At 44.8% G+C, this 13,255-nt stretch overlaps 1 protein-coding gene across 2 annotated transcripts in view; it reads left to right on the plus strand.

Annotated features, from left to right (window-relative positions):
- The first annotated feature begins 677 nt into the window (after window positions 1–677).
- The window catches only part of LOC119163299 (protein-L-isoaspartate O-methyltransferase domain-containing protein 1-like), a 31,695-nt gene continuing 19,117 nt past the window's right edge, over window positions 678–13,255 (plus strand). Inside the window, exons 1-4 of one of the 2 annotated variants that reach the window (XM_075873711.1) lie at window positions 678–867; window positions 964–1,040; window positions 5,919–6,134; window positions 8,690–8,848. In XM_075873711.1, the coding sequence (XP_075729826.1) occupies window positions 825–867; window positions 964–1,040; window positions 5,919–6,134; window positions 8,690–8,848 (495 nt within the window). In that variant the 5' untranslated portion in view covers window positions 678–824. The remainder of the gene's footprint in view (window positions 868–963; window positions 1,041–5,918; window positions 6,135–8,689; window positions 8,849–13,255) is intronic. The other variant, XM_037415263.2, reaches the window with a different exon arrangement.

Consider the following 13,255-nt stretch of genomic DNA (forward strand, 5'->3'; position numbering starts at 1 on the left):
CGGTTGTACCGCTTTCGCTTTTCATTTGGAAGCCGCCATCTTACAGTCCTTGTGTTTTGTTTGTTTCGGAAGCGAGAGATACCAGAGATACCGAGCTAGTTTACAGTCGTGTAAAGTCACTTGCGCCGTTATACCTATTGGCGCTGTCGAAACGCCTTTCTAAATCAAAGCTTTGAGCGAGTAGAGACGAGGCGTGCGTGAAAAAGACTGCCGAACCGGTGACAATACGGTCCCACTGTTTGTTTTTCCGCGACCCACGTTCGATACGTACCTGTCTCCAGCTGACTGCACCACCCGACCGCGGTTCAGCTCAGCTTAGCGAGAGCCTTGGAGAGGAAGGGGAAGGAGACCCGACATGCCATCGCGATTTCTCCGGCGCGATGGAGGCTTCTGAGAACTGACAACTGTGCATCGACGTGCCACTGCTAGTCGTCAGTTGAAGCGCCTTAGCAACAGCGACCGACGCAACTTTCGGGCAAGTTGTAAAACCTGCGTGCGCTCGCATCGGTCATTCCTTCGCTGTTGTTGAGGCCTAAGGAACAACCCGTGAAGCCCTCGCCGCTGTGTTTATCTTTTTTTTTTTTTTTTCGCCCTGTCGTCTTTTCTTGTTTGCGTTCTTTTCCTTAACGTCGACTCTCGTGGCAGGACGCGCAGTTAGGTAAACGCGCAGCAGCGTCTAAATTCAATCAACCAGTGTATTCGCGGCCGTAAATCCGGCCTGCTCCAACGAAACCGTACGCATTGGCTTATGGTGCTCAAGCTTTTCTTTATTATGCTCATTGTTACAGCCCCGTGCCTTGCAGCTGGTTGCATCGCGCTGTATCATGTGCGTCTCTCTCTCTGGTGGAGGCGTCGTTGAAATGCGCAGTGAGTCTTTGGTTAGATTTAAACTTTGCGCCTCGCGTCTTCGGTGCCGATTATCTGCGAAATTGCCCTGTACCATTGCATGCCATCTCTGCGCAGTGTCAAGGCCTTTTCTAAATACTGCGTTTCAGTCCGATATGGACAGTTTCTTCCATCGATTTCTTCTCAGCTGCCCCGTACGTATCCACCGTGCCGTATATTTTTGTGTATGTGCAGGTGTAATGCGCGTTCCGGTCGACTAAATCCGCAAAAAAGTAGTGGTATTTTGTTAGTATTATGTTTGCTGTTTGATATACTGGTAAAGAAAGCGTACGTGAAATTAGTGCTGCCTTTAAGTATTATCACCAGGTGCGCTTCATAATAGAGACTAATTGCTGGTGCGCTGAAAGTTGTAACACTAGTGAATGAGTTGTTACATGCTACAGTGAATGATAAGTGTACACTTATCAATCATCTTATGTGTGGGAACCTTATCGGGGACAAAGGTTGACGAGACACAATATTTGCGAAAGAGCTTGATAATCTATATCTGTAGAACACGTAGCCTTGAGTTCAAAGTTTTATTCTGTTGTGGTTTTTGTGCCCTACGCAGTAGTTTTTATTTATTTAGGTGGGTGTGTGCATGAACAGATCAGGAGATCATAATTTTCGTGGGGCCGTGTCTCGGGATTAGCACAATAGATTTTCTACTGCGACTTAAACGTGGTTGTTATTTAATGTTGCTATCTTCGTTGACCAAACAAAGAAAAAGTGTGTGTGTGTGTGGGGGGGGGGGGGGGATGTTAGAGGACATATCAGCCATGCTCTTTAGCCGGAGGAAATGTTGACAGGTCTCATTAGTGCTGGAAAATATTTCAAAACACGCTATGGGCAAGATATTTGGCTTTTTTTCTTTACAGCAGCTATGGGATATTGCTTGACGCATAGACAATACGCTATAGACTAAATGATGCAGCAAATGGAAGTGAAATGCTGGAGGCTTGTGTGAAGTGTGCAATGTCAGTGCTTGTTAAAGAACAAACACCAGGTTGCCCAAATATCCAGAGCCCTCCGCTATGTTATTATTATTATTATTATTATTATTATTATTATTATTATTATTGAATGATGCAACAAAAAAATGGTATATTATAAATCATGACAGGTCAATGTGGAAACATCAAGTTAGCATTTCTGCCTGCCATTTTTTTTTATAGTTAGCGTATGTCAAATCCATGGCTGTATTGTTGCTGAATGAGCATACTCCACTCATGCAGCATTAACTTGGGGACCCAACTTATTTCAGATACTTGGTTGTTTTGCACCATAGTATCATGTACGACTATTGCCGTTAGCTGTTTTCCTGCCACTTACGTCTGAGTTTGTCAAGTATATTTGGTGTCCATTTGCCTTTGGCTTTCTATGTTGATCTTAAATGTTGAGAGATAATCAAGGTCAGATTAAACTGTGGGATGAAGAGGAGTGCATCATTAGATGCACAACTGTCGAGGAATTCTACGAAAAACAAGGAACTTCTTGCTACCAATGTAAAGCTTGAAAAACGGCAAAGCTGGTCTTTCTTAAAAGGCTTAATGGAACCTTCTCGACTGATACTAGGTCTTTCCTTGGCGTAGGCAGAGTAAAGTCGAACTGCAGTCCATCACAAACTCCAGTGCCAGAAATTTACATGCAAACCTGGCTGTGGCATTCCCGGTAGAAGCACGGACCTTTCGACACTTACAGCCCGCTCACTCTCCGCTGGGCAAACGTGGGGCAGTGGTTGCGCGGAGTGCCTCTGCCTGTAGGCGTGGCTTGGCGGCGGCTGCTCCTTGGCGCATGTGCGGCTAGGCGAGGTTCAACTCTGGTGGTGCGCAGCCGTGGCTCGGTTCTTGACAAGCAACGGCACGGAAGATTTTTTACGGACATCCAAAGTTTCACCTTGAGCTTCAAAGCTTTGCTCGTAAAAATATTTTCTCAACAGATTCCTTGACATTTTTAGTGAAAGGGTTCTTTACCAGGTACCTGTCAAAAACATTGCTTGGTTGTGCCGCAGTAGCTGCAAATCACCGTATGGGGAAGTTTGAAGTTTATTGAAGGGTAAGCATACATATAAATGAACAGATAAGGGAAGTACATGAAGCTTTCTACGACAAGAGCTTCGTAAAGAAAGCTTAGTGGTAGCCAATAGTGTGCGTAGTGTGGAGAGGTGGCCTGCTCATCATGCTCACTGCTTCTGTTCCTTTACTCGGTCATTGCACGCAAGTGGCCATTCTCTTCCTAAATGAGGAGGGTTCACGTTTCCCGAACAGTCAACATGGGACGGCTAAGGGATACGCAACTAACTTCACAGGTGTATGCCAGCTGCATGCCTTTCAGGTGGTAAGCATTAGTTAACACAAATTAAAAGAGAGACATATTTTATATAAAAATTGGCCGCGTATCCTCATGATTCACTGCAAAGGACATCAAAAGACAATAATCTTTTTTTTTTGTTAGGAAGTGCTGCGTGAGATTTGGCACCATCCCAAGTAACCACGGATATTCGGTAGGCGAAGGAAGGGACATCCATCAAATGTCCAGGAATGTACATAGTACGTCCGATTGTACATCTATCGAACGTACAGTACATCAGATGTACAAAAGTAACAAATTTGCACTTATATATATATATATATATATATATACTCACAACCTACTCGGAGGCCCGTCTTTTTTTCGCGGGAGCTTTTCTGCTGCAAATGAATTCTAAAAAAATCCTCAGTGCACGCTGCTGGTCAAGCAGGTTTCGGGACAATAGGCACTATGGTGCGTGTTTTCTCTCAACACATCCAGAGGGGCACGGCTAGCATGACGTGTACGTTTGAGGAATCTGAGCAACTGCGTGACACCACTTGTTGCGAAGTGTTGAGGCTGGTGCATGAAAGTTTGCCTACATGATGACTGCTATGACGCTTGATCCACATTTTTGTCAGTTCACATGAAATAATATTAACACTAAATACATTATTTCTTATGACATACAATACACATATTGAATCAGCCAGATTGTTTTGCATCGGGAAGCAAAATTTTTTGGCATCCTGGGATCAAATGCGTGTGCCGAAACTTCAATGAAATTTATAGAAGCCTTTTTAATGGAATTTTATGAGATTGTCACCCAGGATTTCGCAGATCTATATATATTTTCACTTTGTTCTAATTTCGTAATAATTGATGAGCAAATGCACATATCCTTGGCATGTTTTTATATCGACAGCCAATCAACGTTCAAAACTTAATGTCCGGTTGGACATCCAGTTCAGTAGTTTAGAAAACAGTCACAGGGGACATCAATTTTCATAGTACATTCATTGGCTATCCGTGTTGGAAATTTATTCGGCCGGACATTTGTATTCAGAATGGACAGCCAGTGGATGTCCAAGGTTACTTGGGATCTGGCAGTAATCCGAATAAACTAAAGCTTTTTTAGAAGGCAGAGCCACTGGTAGGTGGCAGAATCGGGTCGTTTTAGTTTAAGCCCCTGAATTTTTAAGCAAAGCATAGCAAACACACACTTTTTTGTTTATAGTGTTGCATTGTCAGCACAGCGTAATAAATCGTTAGAATTCTATGCATTTTCTTAATAAAAAGACACATTGCCTAACACTTGTGTATTGATGTTGCTCCTCAAGTATGCTTAATATTTACTTTTTGATTGTCACTGTGCACAAGTATGAATGCAGCCACCAGACCAAGGTGGGTGGGCTTTGAGCACGGACTTAAACTTGCACCAGGTGGCTGAATTGTTGGACAGGCACCGACAGATAGAAAGGCCAAAAGTTTTGCGTAGAAGTATCCTAAGAAAGAATATAGTCTTTAAATATCTGAGGTTTTTGTATACCAAAACTATGATATGTCTATGAGGCATGCCATAGTTGAGGGCTTCAGAAATTTCAACCATCTGGTGTTCCTTAATCCATTGGCATCTGCACACTCCATGGCTGTTCTCCCCTGGTATTCCGCCAAAAAAGTTTTGTGCTGTGGGGGGGGGGGGGGGGGGGGGCATGGTTTCGTGCACCTAAATTGCAATAAATCCGCGCGACAAACGTCATAGAAAGACTAACTTTGTTTTATTCACTTAAGAATGCGTGACGGCATCAGGTGCTTCCGTATGATTTTTGTGTGAAAAAGTTTAAGGCTCACTGGCATGTGACGTTCTTTCAGGCATGTGACAAGCAACGTCACATTTTCGCACTCCCATCAACTCTCGGGCTTTTTGTCCTGTGCCTCACAAACTAAGCAAAGGCTTGATGGATTTTGCTTAAACTTGTTTGCCAGGATCTGAGACGGAAAATGAGCCCATTTGGCAGCTTGTAGGCGCATTGGTGAGGGCACGACTGGCGGGTTTCTCAAATGTTTCTTTAGCGTAGCCATGTTTGGAAGAAGCTGCGATAGTGCACCCTTCGCCCCTAAAGGAAAGCAAGCACACTTACGAACAGCTAAAAAACATGGACATCTATGTCCATTTAGCAGATAATATACCAAGAAAAAGGCAAACACAACATACTTTGCCGTCATCTATGAAACAATGTCAAAAATAAACATGTTCTAGGCAGCCATTGACTCGCCGGTCAAAGCACTTTTGGTCTCACCAACCCGTCCGACAGATCACTGGTCGTGGAGGCCGATGGGTTAAAGTGCACTGGTATTGCACAGTATATGGGCTGCTCATAGTCAGTGCAGCCCGTATACTGTGCAATGTCAGTATCTGACTGCGCAGTATCATATACTGTGCAGCCAGATGAAGCTGCGGAAAAGGAGAAACACCGGTCAGGCACTTCTATTTGTTGGGCAGCTCGCCAAGTGAGACGGATGGCCTTGGAGATGCTGCACGCTCGTACGCTTACAACGTGTGAAACGAGTATAATAGGGCCCGAAGACGCAGTAAGCTTAGGGCCTCATCCTGTGTGCACCTGACCTGTCTGCTTCTCGTTTATGTCTCTGTCTCTTAGCTCTCGTTTGTTTCGTATCAAGTATGAACCAAGTCGCCCAAACAGTTTTGTTGGACCTCGTCATTTTCTTAACCGACACTGCAGGCAATGGGTGGCGCCGTCAGTGCTGGCGAAGACAACGATGAACTCGTGGACCATCTGGTCGAGGCAGACTACATCCGCAGTCCAGACGTCGAGAGCGCGCTGCGTGCCGTCGACAGGGCACACTACTATGCCGATGGGTGCAAGGAAAATGCATATCGAGACCTGGCGTGGAAACAAGGAAATTTACACTTATCAGCACCGTGCATCTATTCAGAGGTGCGTTTGGCTTCCAGCCCATTTCGTGCATCATAAACCTTGTACACTGATCAGGACAAAGCAAACGTCCACATAAAGGGGCCATGACACCTGATTTTAGGTCATAGTTCGTGTTATCTGGGTTAGTCTTTGTGTGTTCATAAACAAGCTGGTAAACATTGATATGGTTTGGGCAAGCACTTAATTGATAATTGGATATTTTCATTAACATGCTAGCGATATGGGAGCTGAGGAACGCTGGCTCACTCGAGAGTTATATTGTAACAGGCTGCTGCTGTGCAAGTTGGCATCCCGGTGAAAGTTTATGTTGTGTGGTCTACTTGGCTTGAAAGCAATTTTTTTTCTCAGCTTACCATTTATATTTAATTATTTGACACAGCGGAAGCTCTTATAAGAGACGATGGCTGTGCTCTATGCAAAGCTGTCGACCAGGTATGTCATTAGTGTGAATGCTTAATTCTTGAGCAGTTTCTTACTGGCCGTTTTGCTGCCCGAACCAAACCAGGAATCGGAAAATAAGATGGCTTTCTGAGACTCACGAGGTGTTCAGCTTTTTGCTTCTATGATGCACTGTCTTTAAACAGTGCAGTCAACCTTAAAGTAACATAACATGTTTGTTTTTAGTATACATTTTATGCATTTCATAGATGTCTTGCTTTGTTTCTCTTGCACAAAGTGTTGAATTATTCTTGCAAAAACATGAGTGTAATGTCCTGCCACGTTGGCATGGCTATTGCAGTCTTTCATGTGCATTACAACAATTTCATATGTTGTCTACAATGTATTTTTAAAAATTTATTGGAATGAACCTGTACTCTATCTATACTCTGTTAAATTATACAGACACCATACAGGCTGATTTGAATGGCATACGAAAAACTTGGAGCAAAATGTCTCAGTGTGGGAAACTATTAGGTAACTGTGTAAGTTGCTAAACAAGTCAACATTGCTCTCATTAGGCTTTTATTTAAGTGAGGTTCTTTTCAGAAATTTATTCGGAAATATGATCACTGAGAAGCATCATACCTACTACGGCTATGTTCTCAATATTGAAAAAAAGAAAGGTTCTGCAGGGATTAAGGGAAAATGTGTGCAGCTGCACTAAGCGTGAAACCTGTCTGTAAAGTGCAAAGCAGTTATTCATGAGCTTTTCAGCAGCACTCCCGTTTTATGGGCAGACGTGTTGGCGTCCTAAACGTACGGCCTGCTTGGCATCCATGGTGAGAAAAGAAACCTTCATTTTTAATGCAGTGGCATCCTGTCCCCTCCCTGTTTATTTTTCATGCTCACCTCTCTTTTCCACCCGCTTGCCACTCTGTACTATACACAGCTATGTTTGCTCTACCCTCCCCCTGCCTTGTTCCCTTTCTTGCCCTTTGCTATACTGTACCACACATGTTGATGCTATGCTTTACCTTCCTTCTTCTCATGTTCTTCTCTCTCCTCCTCATTCATACTTCTCCTTCCCATCTACTTGCTATAATACACATGGCTGTGCTATATGCTGTGCTTTACCCTCCTCATTTCCTTCCTCCCCACTCTCACTTCCTTTTTCCGTGCCCTTGCTATGCTGCGCTATACACAGCTATGCTGCAATCTACCCTTTCACTCCTCTATGGCATACTATATAGGACTATGCTATGATCTGCCCTTTCCCTCGTCTATGCTGTACTGTACAGGGCTATACTATGAGCTACCCTCCCCCTTATCCTTTCCTTCCTCGCCCTCACATCACTCCTTACTCTGGCTTCCCTTTCTCACCCTTGGCTATGCTGTGCTGACTATGCTAACCTCTCTGCCTTTCCGTCTTTCTTTTCCTCCGCGTCCTTTACCTTCTCCCCTCCTAGTTTCATCCTGCTCACCCTTGCTTTCCTCTCCCACCCCCTTGCTGCTGTAAGATGCCCTACATGACTATGCTCTGCATGGTTTCGCTATTGTAGCACAAAGCGATGGGATGACACCATACAGTTACAGGATACGACCACCCAGGACCCTAATGGGCCCCATACTGAATAGAATTAACAAACTTCATTACATCACCAAGGGCTCCTCGATTTATTGATTGATATGTGGGGTTTAACGTGCCAAAACCACTATATAAGTATCAGAGACGCCAAAGTGGAAGGGTCTGGAAATATGGACCACCTGGGATTCTTTAACGTGCACCCAAATCTGAGCACACGGGCCTACAACATTTCCGCTTCCATTAGAAATGCAGCCGCCGCAGCAGAATTCGAACCCGCGACCTGCGGGGTCAGCAGCCGAGTACCTTAGCAACTAGACCACCGCGGCGGGGCACCAAGGGCTCCTGTTTTCATGTGGCAATAAAAAAAAAGTCTCGCAGCTTTTAACCAGAACTTGTGCTACATTACACTGTGTGGAGCGCATAATTTTGCATGCTACATTATGCTTTGTGGGGCACATTATGTTGCGTTAAGTATATGTGTCTATGTGCAGTAAAAATGGTTCTCCTTTCTTCTGCCTGTTGTATAGTCGGATCTCAAGTCTGGGAGGTTCGATATGCTTGTGCCCCAGGAAACCCGTGTGTGATGCAGGTTTTGGAAGCCCTGCAGTTGCGTCCAGGCATGACCTTCCTGAACCTTGGCAGTGGCACGGGATATCTGAGCACTGTTGCTGGCCTGCTGCTCGGTTCTAACGGCGTCAACCATGGTGTGGAGCTGCACGAAGATGTCGTACAGTATGCACAGCTCAAGGTACAAACTCATTGAGGAATCAAGTCTGTCTGAAACACTTGCCAATAAACCATACTTTCTTTCAATTTCCAACAAATATCATCAAAGACTACGTCCCTGTTGCTTGTCATGACATTTTTATGTTTAGTTGTTTCGCTAATGGTAGCCTTTTCTTTGTGTATCAGCCTTTGTTGTATTGTGCTTTGGTCTCTACACATTGAATATAATGTCCTGTATTGATGTCCCCTGGTGCAGGGAATAAATATATTACACCAGAATTAAGTGAGAAAAAAAAAAGAAAAAAATATGCTGTATTTTGTAAACTAGCAACAGCATAAAAAGTGCAAGCTCAATAGCAATAGCAAGTTCAATTGTGACAGCAGTATTAGCTGTCAATGAATTAGAGCCTGAGCGGCTTGGTCAGCTGCTGTTTATACATTGGGCAAGATTCGTCATTGACATTTACGAAAAGGGTAAATACCCGCCACGAGTCTAGTCATTACAGTCCTTGACCGCTGACCTCAAGCTGTTCTATATAAGCACAATTTTCATTTACTTAGTCTTCTATAGTGGCCTTGGGACGTTAAGCTCCAACTTATTATTATTATTATTATTATTATTAGCAGTAGTACTAGAAGTAGCAGTAGTGATAGTAGTAGTGATAGTAGTCTTATTATTAATAGCATAAATTGCAGGCTTCACCATTATAAAGCAATTTTTGCAGTACCAGGAGATGGGAAAAGGAGATCCTTTAAATTAAGGACCACTTTGGTTTTCTTAAAGGGTCACTCACCAGGCCCCATACCAAATTTTAGTTAGATAGTGAAAGTTGTTGGGTGTCCGATGAGGAACATTTCGCCACAAAAATTTTTTTAATCATGTCATCACGAGTGGAGAAAACAGGTTTGTTTAACCGGCACGAAATAAGGATAAGAGGATGCGAGCTCGAAACCCTTGCCGCTCCTCCGCGTAGCCTTTGCTAGCCAAATCTCTTCCCCACCCTCTCCGGCATCTGACCAAGAGGTGACGTGCGCATGACGTGCCTAAACAAGTCCAACCCGTGAGTACGCGAGCGGCGTTGCTTTGTCGACCGGCGTTATTTTGTGGTTTTCTGCCTGTTTCTGCGGGATCGTTTGGAAACGCTGGCTTAGACGCGGTAGAATAGATGAGCAAAATGAGTGCGCGAATGCGTAGGAGCATTCCACGGCGGTCGTCTGCTCCATGCGCTGACCGTTGGGACATGAACGTATGTGAAACGCCGACACATTAGCCCCGCATCTCGTAGGAATTCGCGGGAGAAAAATGGAAAAAAGACACGAACACTCCCTTATTGCGTCTCATTATTTATCTAGAGTTTTATTGATCTTTTCAAGCAACAAATTACATAAACTATGCATGCCGGGTTAAATAATTCTCGCCATATCACGTACCACTATCTGCAGTATCAGAGCAGAGTCTTCTACGTAGAGTACCAACGTCACGGCATTGACATGTACTTAGGGCCATTCATACGCGCACGTCATGCCCCAATTCTCTAGGCACGCGCTGGCAGAGGGGAGGGGGAGCAGCGTTCATCTTGAAATTGACCCATTACCGCGGTGCGTAGCATTGCAAATTTTAGCAGACCTGATCATGAACGTCTCGTCTTCGTATTGTGCTTGTCAGCTCAAAATTGTCATACCTGGTGAGTGGCCCTTTAACGTAAGTGCTGTAGGTGTGCTGACATTCCCCGTAAAGATTTTTGCGCCGCGTGGCGCACTTGTCTCGCGCAGAAGCCATACTTCGGGGTCACAACTATTGAGCAGTAGGTAGCGTTGTGTCCGGGAGCGTTGATCACCACTATCATCATCATGGTTAGATCGGTAGCGCTGGCGGTGACCCCTGGCGGCAAGCCTTGGTGGCGGCACGAGAGAATTGAGCGAGTCTCTTTTCTGCGAGTGGCGGTCGGCGCGAATGGTTCTCTCTTGCGTGGGTCCCCGGTGCGCGGCACCACGGGTTGCGCGCCGAGGGCCCTTGTGGTGAATCAAGCCTTGGCGCTGTCGCCTTGTGTTTGTTATGCTGTTGAGTGTTGCATAATTATGTGTGAGGTTGTTTAGCGTGTTGATCACAATATGTATATTATTAGGCTGACAATATTGTCGTTCTAAAGGTAGGGTAGTTAAATGAAGGTGTGTTGTTTGTTCTGTCTGACCTCGTCTACTGTGTCTGTTAACTCAAAGAGTGTGGTGTAGCTCTCCACTTCGTGACCCCGCAACCCTAAGGACAGTGCACAAGTTCTTTTGCACTATAGGTGCTGTGGTGGGAATCGAGGCGGCTACTTTGAGCTCGGCACTGAGCATGTGCAAAGGATAGATGACTGAGTCAATGTTTGTAGACAGGTGCAGTGACAAATAAGTGGCGACCAGTGATGGAACGGCCAGTAAACTGAAATACCTGAGTAGGGAGTTTCCAAAAACGTACCAAAGCTTTGTGTACACTGCCCGTTGTGGTTGCTGCCACTGCACATGTGTCATAACACTAACCCCGGTTAGCGTTTGCTGTCCGCGTACAGGAAATACGAAATATCATGTGGCCCACAAAGCTCTCTTGCGGTGATTGCGAGGATAACGTGGGCGGCCGGGAAGAAGCGCCATTCGGAAACTCGTATGGTGCCTACACGCAAATACTACGTCCAGTAACATAGCGGACGGTATTCGAAAACTTCCTAGTATTGGCGCGAGCAACTAACAGCAATGGTAACCACAATACAAATGCTAGATAGACAATCCATGGATTGGATTGATAGTGACTGAAGAAAGTGATGTTTTAACAGTGGATAGCTGACACGAGCTATCATATAACCAATATTGGCCATTGCTGACTGTGTACAAGTGAAACAAATTGAAGCTCGAATAGCACAGGCTATGCTCAAAGAACACCTACGGTAGAGCCACAAACTTGACTTTGCACAATATCATCCATGTACTAAGTTCTTTACACAGCTTCTGAAATCAGCTAGTTGCAATTAGGTGAATTTTTGTTTATATTAACCTGCTTCATGGAGCAATATAATACCTTTTATTTCTTTGATTAGGTAATATTCATGATTATATTCATGATTATTCACTGTTGCAATGGATTTGTATTGCAAAATGTTTTAATACTGTATACACGCGTGCAAGGGCCGCACCCGTGTAAGGGCCGCATCCCGTTTTTAAGAAGCACATATTAAAAAAAAAAGTTGCGTGTAAGGGCCACATCCGCACTTTTCTTGACCCATACGTATTCAAAATGCGCGTGCGTGTGTGAGCTACTAGGCGTTGTCAGTAGATGGCGTTAGAGAACGCAATTATGATCACCATATAGTACGTCATTAGAATAATTTGTTGGTTTTCTTCATGCTAATATGTTCATGAAGTTGGCTAAAAATTTTAAGTTTTTTCAGTAGTGTTCATACACCCGCCAACTAAAGGTTAAAGCGGGATTTTATCTTTAACTTCTGACACTTCTATACAAATGCGCTATTCATATCGGCATTAGCATCACCAACATTGGTATTTGTGCGTTGTTCGGTTATTGTGCTGTTCAGCCTGCCATGTGCTCGAGTTTTGCGCACCATTGAATGACTCTGGGACTCTAGCTAGTTTTCTGCGGGACGTTTACATTTTGGCACAATGGGCAAGCAGCTGAATAGCTATACAGCTGGCTATAAGTTGAAGGCAATCGAGTTTGCTCTCGAGCACGGGAAACGGGCCGCCGACAAAAAATTCGACGTTGACGAGAAGTGTGTTCGACGTTGGTGCGCTCAGAAGAAAACCTTGCAGAACACCAACATCAAAAAGCGCGCTTTCTGAGGAAAACGGTGCAAGTATCCTGATTTGGAAGAGGAGGTGCTCCGCTACGTGACTGAGTTGCGGAACGATGATTTTGCGCTCACTACGGATATGCTGCGCCTTGGCACGTGCGAAAAATATACCGGCCGGGGATTTTAAGGCTAGTGCTGGCTGGGTGCGAAGGTTTCTGAAAAGGAAGGGACTTTCCTTTTGGCGAAAGACCACGCTGTGCCAGCGGCTGCCAGAAGACTATACCAACAAGGTGTTTAGTTTTCACAAGCATGTCATCGGCCTGGGCCATCAGCACAAATATCTGTTGTCGCAAATAGCGAACGCTGATCAAACTCCTGTGTGGTTTGACTCTCCCTAGAACTACACAATCGAAGTAAAAGGCAAGAAGAGTGTCGCCGTGCGGACCACCGGCGCTGAGCGCCAACGCTGCACCGTGATGCTTTGTGTGACCGCGGACAGGCGGAAGCTACCCTCGTACGTTGTTTTGAAAAGGAAAAGAATTCCCAACGAAGTTTTCCCCAAGGGCATCGTAATTAGAGCCCAAGAGAAGGGATGGATGAACGATGATTTGGTGCTTGACTGGGTGAAAAGTGTTTGGCAGAAC

The sequence above is a fragment of the Rhipicephalus microplus genome, chromosome 9, assembly GCF_043290135.1.
Source record: "Rhipicephalus microplus isolate Deutch F79 chromosome 9, USDA_Rmic, whole genome shotgun sequence".
Classification (NCBI taxonomy): domain Eukaryota; kingdom Metazoa; phylum Arthropoda; class Arachnida; order Ixodida; family Ixodidae; genus Rhipicephalus; species Rhipicephalus microplus.